This window comes from Podarcis melisellensis (genome assembly GCF_964234715.1).
Source record: "Podarcis melisellensis genome assembly, chromosome: 6".
NCBI classification, from domain to species: Eukaryota; Metazoa; Chordata; class Lepidosauria; order Squamata; family Lacertidae; genus Podarcis; species Podarcis melisellensis.
In genome coordinates, this window is record NC_138538.1 from 43,581,512 (window position 1) to 43,594,584 (window position 13,073).

The 13,073-nt window shown below is 42.7% G+C and overlaps 1 protein-coding gene across 3 annotated transcripts; it reads left to right on the forward strand.

The window, feature by feature from the left end:
* The first annotated feature begins 1,876 nt into the window (after positions 1-1,876).
* On the forward strand, positions 1,877-12,922 carry LOC309372579 (triggering receptor expressed on myeloid cells 2-like). Of its 3 annotated transcripts, none has more exons than XM_081916252.1 (5): positions 1,877-2,031; positions 4,552-4,896; positions 5,927-5,981; positions 11,500-11,666; positions 12,609-12,922. In XM_081916252.1, the coding sequence occupies exons 1-5, from the start codon at positions 1,989-1,991 to the stop codon at positions 12,611-12,613; spliced, it is 615 nt and encodes a 204-aa protein (XP_081772378.1). In that variant the 5' UTR covers positions 1,877-1,988; the 3' UTR covers positions 12,614-12,922. The 3 variants fall into 3 exon arrangements, with proteins under 3 accessions (XP_081772378.1, XP_081772377.1, XP_081772379.1); XM_081916253.1 differs by having other exon boundaries at positions 1,895-2,031; positions 4,555-4,896; XM_081916251.1 differs by lacking the exon at positions 12,609-12,922 and having other exon boundaries at positions 11,500-12,602.
* Positions 12,923-13,073: the final 151 nt, after the last annotated feature.

The following is a 13,073-nucleotide window of genomic DNA, read 5'->3' on the forward strand; positions in this document are numbered from 1 at the left end:
AGTACAGCTGTGAAAAGAGGCAGCCAAGGAGAAGTGGTAGGAATGCGTAGGGTATTTGCAGATGCAAGCAGACAAGAGGAACTGCTAAACAAAGCAAAGATCAGACAAGGATCATGGGGGACAAAAGAGGAACAGGAACTACAGTTCCCAAGTTTGTTAATACCCAGCTCCCAGAAAGCACCATCAAAGGTTAACACAAATTGCTAGAAAACTCTCCAGGAGCCCCTTATTTTCCCGAGGAACTGAGATGCTAAATTCAATGATGACAAAACTAAAGAGGGCCCTCTTAATGCCAGTCTGGTTTTAGCATATGATGCTATGGTGCCAACTTTGTGTGGCATTGCTACATATCAGGAACACAGAGACTATGCCCAACACAGAAAAATATGATCTGCAGGTTTCCACAAAGCCTTACCAATCATTATTGATGGCACATACTCAAGCCTGTTCACTTCTTTAAAGATATGGGGTGCACTTCTGCCACTCTCATGTGTGTAAGAAATTGTTCTCAGGATCTCATATCTGTAGTAGTCTCTGTCCAATTATATGTGCACAGACTGTGTACCTAACAAGTGAACCCAGTGCAATAAGTATGACACACACTGAATCAGGTTCACTTATATAACCTGTGAACCTGGCCATCAGTTGCAGATTTCAAGAACTTGCACAAATCTTTGCAAATTGCCAGGGAAGTCAATGGGACTTCGGTGGGCATCAGCAATGATGAGCAGGCATGGGTTGTGGCTGGGGGGTCAATGCCTATCATCATGACTTCCTCTTCTGAGGCAGCTGTCCCTCTCCCGCTTTCAGGTTCTAGGTAACCAATTTATACCAGCTGCCATTCAGATTTTTCAACCTCAAGTGTCGTCCCAGCTACTTTTTGGGATCCCAATATGGATACAAGCATATAATAGTGATTTAAATAAGATACACTCAAGTTTCTTCGGGCTCCCAAATTCAATCAAATATGAGACAATGTGTGCAGAATTAGGTATACACATGATGGAATATTGGGCATGGAGTAGCACTATAAAATACTGGCCACATTGCCATTTTCGTTCCCAACCTCCAAGTATGCTTTCCGATTTACTTAAGGACTCCTATAAATCCAGATGGCTCCAACTCATACATAGCAGAATTAGATCTACTGTAATGATATTGACTTGGAATTATTGCATAATTCTATTATTGCATAATTCTAGTGAGCAATATATTTATCGCAATATCCAAATTAGATTAAGGGATATTGAAAAACAAAACATTGAGTCAGCTGTAGATAAAATCTGCTCCCCCCCCCCCAAGTTCTATGTTTTAAATACAACCGATGACAGGATCACTTATATCTCAAAGTTAATAATTTCAGCCCATTTCCCCCTCAGATTTTGTTAAGGGCAGATATTTAAACATCCCTAGAAATGATAGACATTGAGAATGTTATTTGAATGTGCTGGACACTGTAGAACATATTCTCTTCTACTGTCCACAGCACAACCAGCTACATAAACACTCCCTTTTTGAGTAGTTAAACATCATGGCACAATGAAAATATCAGATTCTAACTGTCTGATATTAACCTGGAGGTAACTGCAAGGGTGATTGAGTTACTGTCGATAGTATCTCTTAGTAAATGACACAGTTTAGCAGGAAGACACTTCAATAAAAAATTCTGTTACTATATATCTTCTAAGGCTGCTTCTTTGTTTAAATTTTTGTATATGGATGTTTTAAGGTGGTCTATATTTGTAATGCCTAATAAAGGTTTGGAGAAAGAAAGCTGTCAGGTTCTAGATCCCTCTCCCTGGCATAGCACTGCTGATCCCTACATTTTCAGTACATTTTGCTGGTATATTGCTTAATCCACAACAGAGAGTGACAGATGTTCCTCTTCTGTGTCCTTTCTGTCTAGTAAGCCTAAAAAAATTGCCATTGTGCAAGACGCTGTTTTCATCTTTACTTGCGAATCTTCTCTCTTTATCTGCTGGAGTGAGATGGAGAACTTTGTGCATCTCATCTTCTTGGTCTCCTTGTCAGGTATGAGATTTAGAATCCTATGCTGGTTGGATAAGCGGGTGATAAGCAGGCTATAGGAACAGATTATAGTATGAATGGGTCAGATAAGGACTGGGTTGATATGCATGCCTGATGCTGAAGGCAAGGCACAATTGATCCTGCTGAAAACAAGCTATCTGGACTTAGAAACTTTTTACTAAAATGTCATTCTTAATTTGCCAAACACCAGTGGTACATCTTGCTTGCTTCTGCTGTCTCCATGTGGCACGCTTTGCAAATTGCACTGAATGGGATAAAGGGCTAGGGATAGTGTATATGGAAAGTCATGTCCACAGTGCAAGAGACTGAGCTAAAGGAGTCTGTTGGGTCTGTGCTCTGGCTGTATAGACCTAACATTCTATCATTCTGTACAGCAGATACAAGATTACGAAAACCTCAAACTGTGATCAGCCAAAGGGCAAAGCAGAAGCACTCTGTGCTAGATGAGAACATAAGGAAAACCCGGCTACATCAAGCCAGAGGCAAACTAGTCCAACAAACCAGATGCCTATGCTAACGCAACAACAGTGGAAGCTGAAGAAAGCCATCATGGCTATTAGCCACTGATAGCCTTATCCTCCATGATATTTATGATTACTTTTATTTATATATCCATTTGCTCTGCTTGCTTGCTTGCATGCTTGTTTCACATCCCACTATATTCAGTGGGTGCAGAGCAATTTACAGCAGCTTATCTAAATGTTTGTACCCTCCTCTTTGCCACGGGGCAGGGCTGAAAATAGGCAAGGAATGGAGTAGCAATGAGATAAGAAATACTTGAATCATGATTGGATGTGTTTAGCAAAAATATTTGTGTGGATCAGAAGCAGTAGTTAAAAACAGTCATTGGAGGCTGTGAGTTTAAGGGATGGCGATGTGGAGGGGATGCTAAACCCTTTCTCATCCAGCTATTTCTCTTCTTCTCAATCCTCCCCTCCACTATTTTTCAGCTCTAAGGAGAACATAACGCATACCAATGTGCAAAATATACATCATTCTGCAAGGGAATGAAAAGGACCAACACATGTACAGATTATTACTGATTGCAAGGGAGTCGCACTGGTGTGAACACAACCTTTCAAAGCTGCAACAAAAGGCATTCTGGACCACGAAGCAACATGAAACTGTTTCTTCAGGCAGCAGATTCCATTTTCCCCTGTCCCAGCTCAGAAAAGGGGTTGAAGGCGATTCTGAATTCAAGTGCAAAAATCTCTAAGAAATTTCCTTATGCAGTAGAATCGCCCGTGTCAAAAAAAGATGCACTAGAAAGAGCTCCTCTGTCTATATCGATAGATTTCCTTCTCTCGAAATTGGTTGCTAAATCATAGAACTGTGGAGCTGAAAGGGACCGCAAGGGTTGGATAATCCAACCCCTTGCAATGCAGACAGAAAACTCTTCCAAAAGACCTGTTTGTTGAGCATTCATCCCAATTTGTTGCACAAATTTGCACAGAGGTTGTACAAGGTTATATTGAGCATGCATCCTGATTTGTTTGCATGGAGGTTATATGACATCACCAAACATCACCATTATCCCACACTTTGCCTTACATTTCCCCATTGTTTTTCTAACTCCCCCAAATCTGCGGGTTTCGGGGAGAGGGTTTGTTCTGCCAGACTTTGATTGCTCAACCTAACTTTCCCACCGTATGACTGAGTCATACCCACAAAATAGTGACAGTCTGAAAGCAGCCTCAGGCTGCTCTTCCGCAATCCCCATATTGCACGACCCAGGAGCAGGACTTAAGGCAGAGGCAGCATGCGTGAGTCACATCTGACCAAATCATACTTTACATTACTCATGCTTTTTAAAAATGTGCTTAAGCTAGCCATTTTTATTTTGAACAAGAAGCAGATTTGTGGGCTTCTGATCCTGAATTTATTCCTGGTTCAAATTGCCAGCCTGCTGCATATTGCCCCCCACCAGCTGCTTTGTGCCACCATAAGTAAAGTTAACAGCACTTGGGGGGGGGGGTAAACAGCCACAAGAGAAGGAGAATTTTCAGCTGTAAATCAGCATGGGGCCTGACCTAGATCAGGAGCATGTTCTGGGTTAAGGCCCCCCACAGCTGCTGCTCCTTCACACAAAAATGCCCAGCTTAAGCAAGATTTTTTAAAAAAATGTAAAAAAGCATAAATATAACAATGTTTTTAATAGGCCTTAGACCTGGCTCCAAGGTCTTGCATCTATTAAAACAGCTCAGTAACCTTCCCACCAGTGATGCAGAGACTTCATAGACCTCAAGGTTTGGCACAAAGTGAATTTTGAAAAGTTGTTGCTTAAAGCAATTTGCAAGCAAATCAGCTGGGGTGTGGGTGGGTGGATTTGCCTTCTTACATTGAGGGATCTCCTCCCCATTTATGCAGGTCATGTATATTGTAAGCTACATATACCTGAGCAATGTGGTTGGGGCTCTGGATGATGTGGCTCCAGTGCTATAATATGGTCACCTCCCATTACAAAAATGGAAGTATGGAATACAACCCTTCTCTCCTTCCTAGAAGCATACGCGACTGAGGATGTTCCAACGGTGTATGGTGTCGAAGGAGAGCCCATCACCATCAATTGCACTTACAACCCCCAGGAGAACCAGTGGAGAGAGAAGAGTTGGTGCAAGCTCATCAGTGAGATGTCATGTCAGCATGTTGTCAGCGCCCGGCGTTTTTGGATGCCGTTCCTCAAAAGAAAGAATGGCACCACCGCCATTGCGGACAACATCCAGAAGGGGATTCTCACAGTGACCATTGACCCATTCCAGAAAGAGGATGCTGGTTTGTATCAGTGCAAGACGGAATTCTTGGGGCTTACGAATATCCTGCAGAAAGTGAAGGTGGAAGTTCTGACAGGTAAGTCCCACCAGGGTCTTTAATCAGCTGTAAGCCTCGCCTTCTAAATAGTCATGTCTATGATACAAAATTATGACCCCAAATAAGATACCACACCCACTGTACAAAGACATGATGAAAAGCAGGCACAAGCGTAATCTTTTTGCTCAGCACAAAGGATGGCGAGGAAGAGCTTTTTTCTCACTCTTCTTGTATAGCCTTCCCCAGTGCTTTTTTTCTGGGGGGACGCAGGGGTGGCATACCCCCTAAACATTTTGTGAATCTATACTGTTGCTTAATGGGGATAGTTAGCTTCCTGTGCCTCCATTAATTCTGTGTTGCCTGAATGACAATTCTTGTCCAAATTACTGCCTTCTCATCTTTCTCTCTTCCTCAATCTGGATTTTCTAATACCTTCTCCTTTTTGGAGTATCCCTGGCATGCAAAAATCCAGACTGAGAGAGAGAGGTGGTTTGGAGAACATCCTATGCCCAACAGTGAATTGATGGAGGTACAAGGAAACTTGCTATCCACAATGAGCAACAGTATGGATGAGCCCGTCATGTGTTTATTCCTGGTTGAAACAGCGGCCTGCTCTTAATCATTGCCTTGGGTAAAGGAGCGGAAGGTAAATAGGGGTTTACTCTGATCAATCTCTGACTGATTTGCAGTTGATAGACAATTGGAGTCAGAAATCCTTGCTCAACAGCAGCAGCAGCAACAACAACAACAGCTAGAAAAAGCTTTCCTCCTCTGTACAAAGTTGCTGGGAAAACAAGTCTTGGGAGAAAACCAAGAGTGGATTTATTGTGTGAAAGGACTAAAAGAAAGAAAGAAACAAAAAGAATTTAGCACCAATCCTAAATCCCTGGGCAGAGCGTATGCTCAGATGTACCTTGCTCCTTAATTCTTAACATATGTCCACTTGCCTGGACCACTATTCTGCACCAGCTGTGATTGGTGGACCTCATGATTCTGGTAAAAAATCTGCCCACCACTGCCTTAAGATGTTCTTATTTTGCCAGCTAAATTGCTGTGTTTCTGCCACCAGGTCTATGGGAGACTGAGGCACCTGAGGAGCCCAGAGCAGTGCACAGCATCTCCAGGTAAATCTGTACATTTGTTTTATTGGTAAGCCTCAGGCATATTGTCATATATGCAAATAAATATATGCATATACAAGTATTTTGCCTATATGCAAATATCTACCCTGTCCTTCTGTGAGAAGTACTCCCAAGGGACTCAGCTATACAGCTGCAAATATAACATTTTAAGTGCATTATACAAATGTGACGCTAGATGGCACTGATGAGATAATGGCAAACTCCATATATATTTAAAAACATTTTTTTTAAAAAAAACATTTTCACAGTGTTTTTTTATATCTGTGTGGATTCAGCCAAGGTGGCTTACATGGCAAAATCTGAATAAAAAGCAAGTTGAAATGAATAATAACCATTAGAACACAAAAATAACAGCAGCGCAGGAAACATCTCAGCACACACCTAAACTTCATCAGCTCGAGGCTGTGGAGTGGGGAGCTGGAATGAATAAATCCCATGCCAAGCTACTCTGGTATGGGGAGTGCACAACAGGTTTTTAAGTAGCAAGCTTGGCAGTTCTTACTATAGATAGGATACAAATACAGTCAAATTTGAAGCCTGGTTTTTGATTAAAGGAATTTAGGTTCTTTCCCACAGATAGTTTGTGAAGCCATGTGTGCATGGCATTAGCCTCAATCCATGTCTATCCTGCAGATTAATGAGAAGTGCTGCATTTTGGTGTGTTTCCCCTCCAAACCAGCTTCGATCTGATCTGAAAATGTTAAGACGTATTAAGACACCCCCACACACTGGTGTGGGTAGACAGTGAGTGACTCGGAAACACATCCAGCCATATTGAGGTGTATAATAATTGAGCTCCCGTCGTTCGGTCCCAGCTCCAGCCCACCTAGCAGTTCGAAAGCACCCTTAAGTGCAAGTAGATAAATAGGTACCGCTTTATAGCAGGAAGGTAAATGGCGTTTCCGTGTGCTGCGCTGGTGCTGGCTCACCAGAGCAGCTTCGTCACGCTGGCCACGTGACCCGGAAGTGTCTTCGGACGGCGCTGGCTCACGGCCTCTTGAGCGAGATGAGCACGCAACCCTAGAGTCAGACACAACTGACCCGTACGGGCAGGGGTACCTTTACCTTTTACTTTTTCAGGCAAGGGGTGGAGGAGGTAAGCAACCTTGCTGCATTTTAAGTTGGCAATGTGCACACAGCACATTGATGAAACTTGATGGCAGAGATGAGAGACAGATATAATAGCTTTAATAGACTTACATCCTTCCGTGGGACTTAATCGCTTTTTGGTCCAGAGAGGTACCAGATTCCTGCCCTGTTGGTTTCACTGTAGGAAGACAATAGCTTCCTTCACAATCTTGAGTGTCAAACATGTCTCCAAGGAAAGGTGAGGGCATACAAGCACATGGACTATAGGAAGTTAGTAGAGTAGATGCCACACCTCACCTCACTGAGCCTGGGACTGTTCCTGTTCAACATGTAGGCTGCAAAAAAATAAAATTAATAATAATAATAGGCTGCAAAAAAATAAAATTAATAATAATAATAATAATAATAATAATAATATGGTGTCATGGAGCAAAGCACCCCATCCTACTAAACTGCAGGGGATTCTAAGGACTCAGGTGTGTTTCCAATCCTTGGAATTAGATTTGCCTGACCATCTCTTAAGAAATTACCCTAATCATCATCTCCCCCCTGTGTTGCAGAAGGGAAAATGTATTCAAGGCCCTATTGAACCTTGTATTTCCTTGGAGATTTCCGATTCTCTGCATCCTCCCCCTTCTTCTTGACTGGCACATCTCACCAGGGATATGCAAGATGATTCTGACATAGAAATTACCCATTCTCATTACAGCTCCTACACTTGTGTTGCTAGCAAGTGACAAAGGGTGGGCTCAAATAAATCTGCTAAATGTGATTACCTTGAACATAATTCACTGGGACTCTTCAGCTGTGACATCTCAGGAGTGATTCAGCTGTTATTTGCCCATGTAAGGCACAAACAGACATGCTGGTAGCAGATTTCAAGCCAGGCCTATAAAGCAAGGCAGCAGGGGAGATTTAAAGCACAGTATGAGGAGGCAGGAGGAGAAAGCTAACTCCATCCCTCTCCTATGCAATGCTTCATACTAGGGGTAGCCAATATGTCATAGAATCATAGAGTTGGAAGGCACCCCGAGGGTCATCTAGTCCAACCCCCTGCAATGCAGGATTCTCTATTAATGCACACCTGACAGATAGCCTTCCAACCTCTGCTTAAAAATGCCAAGGAAGGGGAGTCCACACCTTCTGGAGAAATGTGTTCCACAGCTCTTACTATCAAAAAGTTCTTCCTAATGTTTAGTCAGAATCTCCTTTCTTGTAACTTGAATCCATTGGTTCGAGTCTTACCCTGAAGAACAGGAGAAGACAAGCTTTCTCCATCTTCCAATGTGTCTGCCCTTTTAGATAGTTGAAGGTGGCCATCATATCTCCTATTAGTCTCCTCTAAACATACCCAATTCCCTCAACCGTTCCAAAGGCTTGTTGTTGGACTACAACTCCCATCAGCCCCAGCCAGGATGGTGGGAATTGTAGTCCAACAGAGCACCATATTGGCTACCCCAGCATTGATGAAAATGATCTGGAAACTTCAGCTGGTCCAAAATAGGGCAGCAAGATTATTGTGAACAGGCTGAAATGGTGACATTATGCCAGTGCTTTGCTATCTGCACTGACTTCCAGCCTATTTCAAGGCTCAGTTCAAAGGTCTGGTATGACTTTTGAATAGCTTGCAGCCAGAGTACCTGAGGGAACAACTCTCATATACCTGCCTGCATGCTAAAATAATATTCAGAGGCCCTTCTCCACCTGCCCACCCCAACCCCATTAGGCCAGGCAGAAGACTACTGAAGACAGGACCCTTTCAGTGGTAGCCCCCTACTTGTGGAAAGCCCTCCTCAGCAGGGCTCACTTGACACCTACATTGTGGTTTTTACTGCATCTGGATAAGGCCTCTTTATTTCCCCAGGCTTTTCAGTTTTGAAAGCATGTTTTGGGTACTTTTTTAGACCTTAGGACCTATTGGTTTTAGTTCAAAGTTATTTTAACTGCTGTTTGATTTCATCTTTTTATAATATTTTTATATTTTATTAGGTATGGGTGTTTTAAATGTACACCATCCAAATAAATTACTGTTAATGGATAGTATGAAAACGCTGTAAATTAAGTGCTTTTTAACTATTTCCATACTGGTGGGAATTCTTTCCTATTATACCCTCCGCCCCTAAAGTCAGAAAAGTTAGCTTTTAAAAGAACTGTCTGGGGTACTGGTAGGGGAAAGGTTCGTCCCCCACGCCCAATCCATGCTCCCCTGCTTTATAGGGATTTGTCAGGAACCCAGTCTTGACACTCGGGATTGATGCCATCATGTGTACTTTGGCCCTTAGAGAACAGAATATTTCCAGTCTCTGTAGGAAGAGTTTCCACCCTTCATTAGGCTTCCATGTGGAATGCAAACTCTTGGCAGCAAAATGAATTTTATACTTGCCAAAAGCTATGTTAAACAAATGGAACTCGACAGGAGGAACATTTTCAAAACACAATGAACTGTGAAGGAAGGCAAAAGCACCTCATAAATCTAGCCAAGCTAAAAAATCTTAACTTTCCTCTTCCATGTGAATGTTAAGACCCTCAGTTCCATATCCCACTTCTTCTTTTTCCACGGAGCTCCATGTTCCATCCAGGCTCAGACCAGCTTTGCTTCAGCAACACGGCTGCGTCACATTCCTTCAGACCGTGGCTGTGTACACATTGCCATCTTAAAGCACAGCCGGGTCATTCTTTTTCTCAATGCAAGAACTAAATCCTGTTGGGAGGGATGGAGTAACACATCATACACCGTATTTCATAAGAAAGGACAGAATATATACGGATTGTGGCTAATGCCATGTGTACACCATTTCCCAACGCAGCAGTGGTACCCCACTGAATGCTGAGTGAATGGGAATGTGCACACAGCCCATGTCCTTGGCTAGAGGGGAAGGCAACTCAGCAGCTAAAATCTGTAAAAAGCACTCCCACTGCCCTCCCCTGAAGCTCAATGAGATCGAGTGGCATCAAGGAGCACCCAAGACTGAATACTTGCTCCTTAAGGGAAAGTGTGAGTCCATCAAGGACAGGACAAACCCCCAGACCTACCCCTCAGCACCTCCATCTTGTCTGATGGCTGGTGGCTGATGCAAATAAAGATTCATTCATTCATTGTCAGGCTCACTGTCCATTTGTTATCCATTATCTAGGCTAGGGAACTATTCAAGGTCTCCTAAAAGTGACATACAACAAGCAGAGCTGGGGACTTCTTCATATATAGGAGATACTGAACTTTGGTTATTCGTACACAGCTGCTATTGCTGCATGTAAATATTGACAAGAGTTGGTTGGAGGGATCTTTGAGGTAGAGCCAAACCATCTAAGGGCAGCTTCTGATACCATACATTAAATTAGGCTCTTGCAACATCTATGAGCCCTGCAACTCTGAGCAACTTTGAATGTGAGTTGGGGCATCAAGCAAAAGGAAATAAGACTTGCACTGCAGAGTTTGGCTCTCTGAGCTTTTATGTTAGTGCATCAATGGGGAAACTCTGCCCACCAAATGTTGCTGAACTCCAACTCCCAGCAGCCCCACCCAGCATGGTCTACGGGCAGGGAGTTGTCATCCAACATCATCTGCAGGTCCACAAGTCCCCTCCTCCCTGTGTTACTGCATACAAAGTGTTATGTACTGAGTTGAATAGGATCCAAACTGCAGCAGTCTGATTGGTCCTAGAACAATAGGCTCCAAAAGGCAGCAGTCTGATTCGTCCTAGAACAATAGGATTCAGAATGCAGCTGTCTGATTGGTCTTATAACAATGCAGCAGTATGATTGGTTAGCAGGAACCACCCAATCATGCTCCAGATAGCAGTGAATCCACAACCTGATTGGCTTACAGTAGAATTCCGGAATTAGCCAATCATGTGCAGCCTATTGTGTAAATAATGTATATAAAGCAGATACTTTGAGGGGACTTTCATTCATTCCTCCTCACCACTCTGAGCTGAATAAAGAGCATGAAATCACTTTGCGACTCTGAGTATATTTCACAAAGTTAACCAGTTAAGCTCAAAAATAATTTTGAAACATTGCACCTGAGTCCTCACTGCTTAAAGACCAATAAAACCGCTGCAGTTTCATTACTTCACTATTTCTGCATTTGCAGTGCAATTCTATTCAGAAGCAAGTCCCACTGTGTACAATGAATAGTTCCCTGAGTAAATCTGAAGGACTTATGATCAAGCGGTATATAAATTTGATGGGGAAAAAATACATAAAGGAAATGACACCTGGACATATTAATTAGAACTGGCAGTCGCTAGCTACCCCAAGTGAAATGGCTGCAATGTAAAATAGCAACAGCCATGCCAAGCAACCTCGAGTGGCTCAATTGAGAAATTGTTTCCCTTCCTTTTCTTTATTATAATTCTTTTCACAATAAATTACCTGCTTCATGCCCTGTCGCATTTGTATCTTTCCAAAGCACCCTGTCAGATGCTGAAGTCAATCTTCACTTCCTCGTGGCTGGATTCTTGGGTTTCAAGCTCCTGGTTGCTGTAGTCATCTTGATCGCTGCCAAGAGCCAGTGCAGCAGACAGACAAAGGATGAGAGCCATGGAGAAAATGAGCACCAGCTCTTCCCAATCACAGGTGATGTCAGTACTCTGAGTGCAAGAGACTACTGAGAACAGGGCTGCTGCAGAGGTCCTTTTTAAATGACTTCCTCAGAACATGAATGGGGCTGGCTATATCTTGTACCAACCTAGTAGAATAGGGAATGTCAAGGTGAGTGCCTCACTGTTCTGTACCCTAGACCACCTTGCAGAGCATTTCGGGGGCATACAACCAGCTTACACAAGGAGCCAAAAATGCTAAGATGGGAGCCCAAATGTGTATGTTGTTTCCAGGAAGGTGAGTGCCTCCTTGAGCTGAGTTGCATACGTCTTGTCTAGGCCTGAACTTAATGCAGCCCAGAATCACCTGTGACATCACAGAATTCTGGGGCCTGTTTTCAGTTAGTGTGCAGAGCTACCCACAATGCAAACAGCACACAATCTTGGATTTCTGCATTGCTTCCTTGAATTGTGGCTCTCCTGGTGGCTGCCTATTCTAGCCGTGCTTTTCAGTTGCCCCCTCCCACAGCCGATGGGTACATTCACAATACAAATTCATGACTTTCCACAATGAATCCTGATGACAAGTTCTGTGAAAATGCTATAAATTTGTTGAGAGACATCCAGCAATCAAGCCCTGTTGTGCCTTCTGGAAAAACCCATGGCATTGCTAACCCAAAATGGAAATAATGAGTCAGGAATTTAGTGTGATGCAATGGGCTTGTAGATCACGAGTTATCTAAGTGACACATTTGAGGCATTGCTGTTTGTTCACAAGCTTTTAGAATGAATTGCTGTTTCATTCTCCTACTCCGCCACCCCAATATTCCAACTGCAAATTCATTTCTTTAAAATGAAAGCTTGGTGTGCTGTATATTAAATAGAGAAGATAATTTCATGTGGTAGTAGTGACCTTGGATTATATTTGGATGCTTGTTTCATTTAATTTCATAGCACATATGTCTTTTCTCGTTTCCAGGCTAAAAGGGAAAGCTTGGCATAAATGGGATGTGATGGAAAGACGAATGAGTAAGAATTCAAAGATAGGTGCATAGAAATTGCTCCAGTAGACAAGATGTGAAGGACATGCTTGCTTTATCCTGTGGCCTGTGCCCCATGACAAATGCAAGGACTGTGGTGGTTCCATTTATAAAGCCAGATGTTGCCAGCAAGTCAAACTAAACAGCTTTGCTGTAGACAATAAAGAGTATCAGATGGATGCTCCACCCAGAAGCACTTTTAATATTATCTTGAGAACAATCTGTATAGTGTAAGAATAAATGTAAGAATGTACATCTCTTTCTCTAAGTTCTTTCTGTTGCAAAGGGGGCATAACAATAATTACATGCAGAAAAAGAAAAGAATGGCTCACACAATGTAAACTGCAAGAACTCAAAACAAAGATAATAAAAACAAATTGTAGTATGAACACATAATAGTTCCT

Bases quoted from the DNA above. Each gene is read 5' to 3' on its own strand.
- LOC309372579 (XM_081916251.1), top strand. From the start codon at position 1,989: ATGGAGAACTTTGTGCATCTCATCTTCTTGGTCTCCTTGTCAG. The intron at 4,897-5,926 runs GTAAGTCCCACC...TTCTGCCACCAG, and splicing joins GAAGGTGGAAGTTCTGACAG to GTCTATGGGAGACTGAGGCA. The intron at 5,982-11,499 runs GTAAATCTGTAC...ATCTTTCCAAAG, and splicing joins GCAGTGCACAGCATCTCCAG to CACCCTGTCAGATGCTGAAG.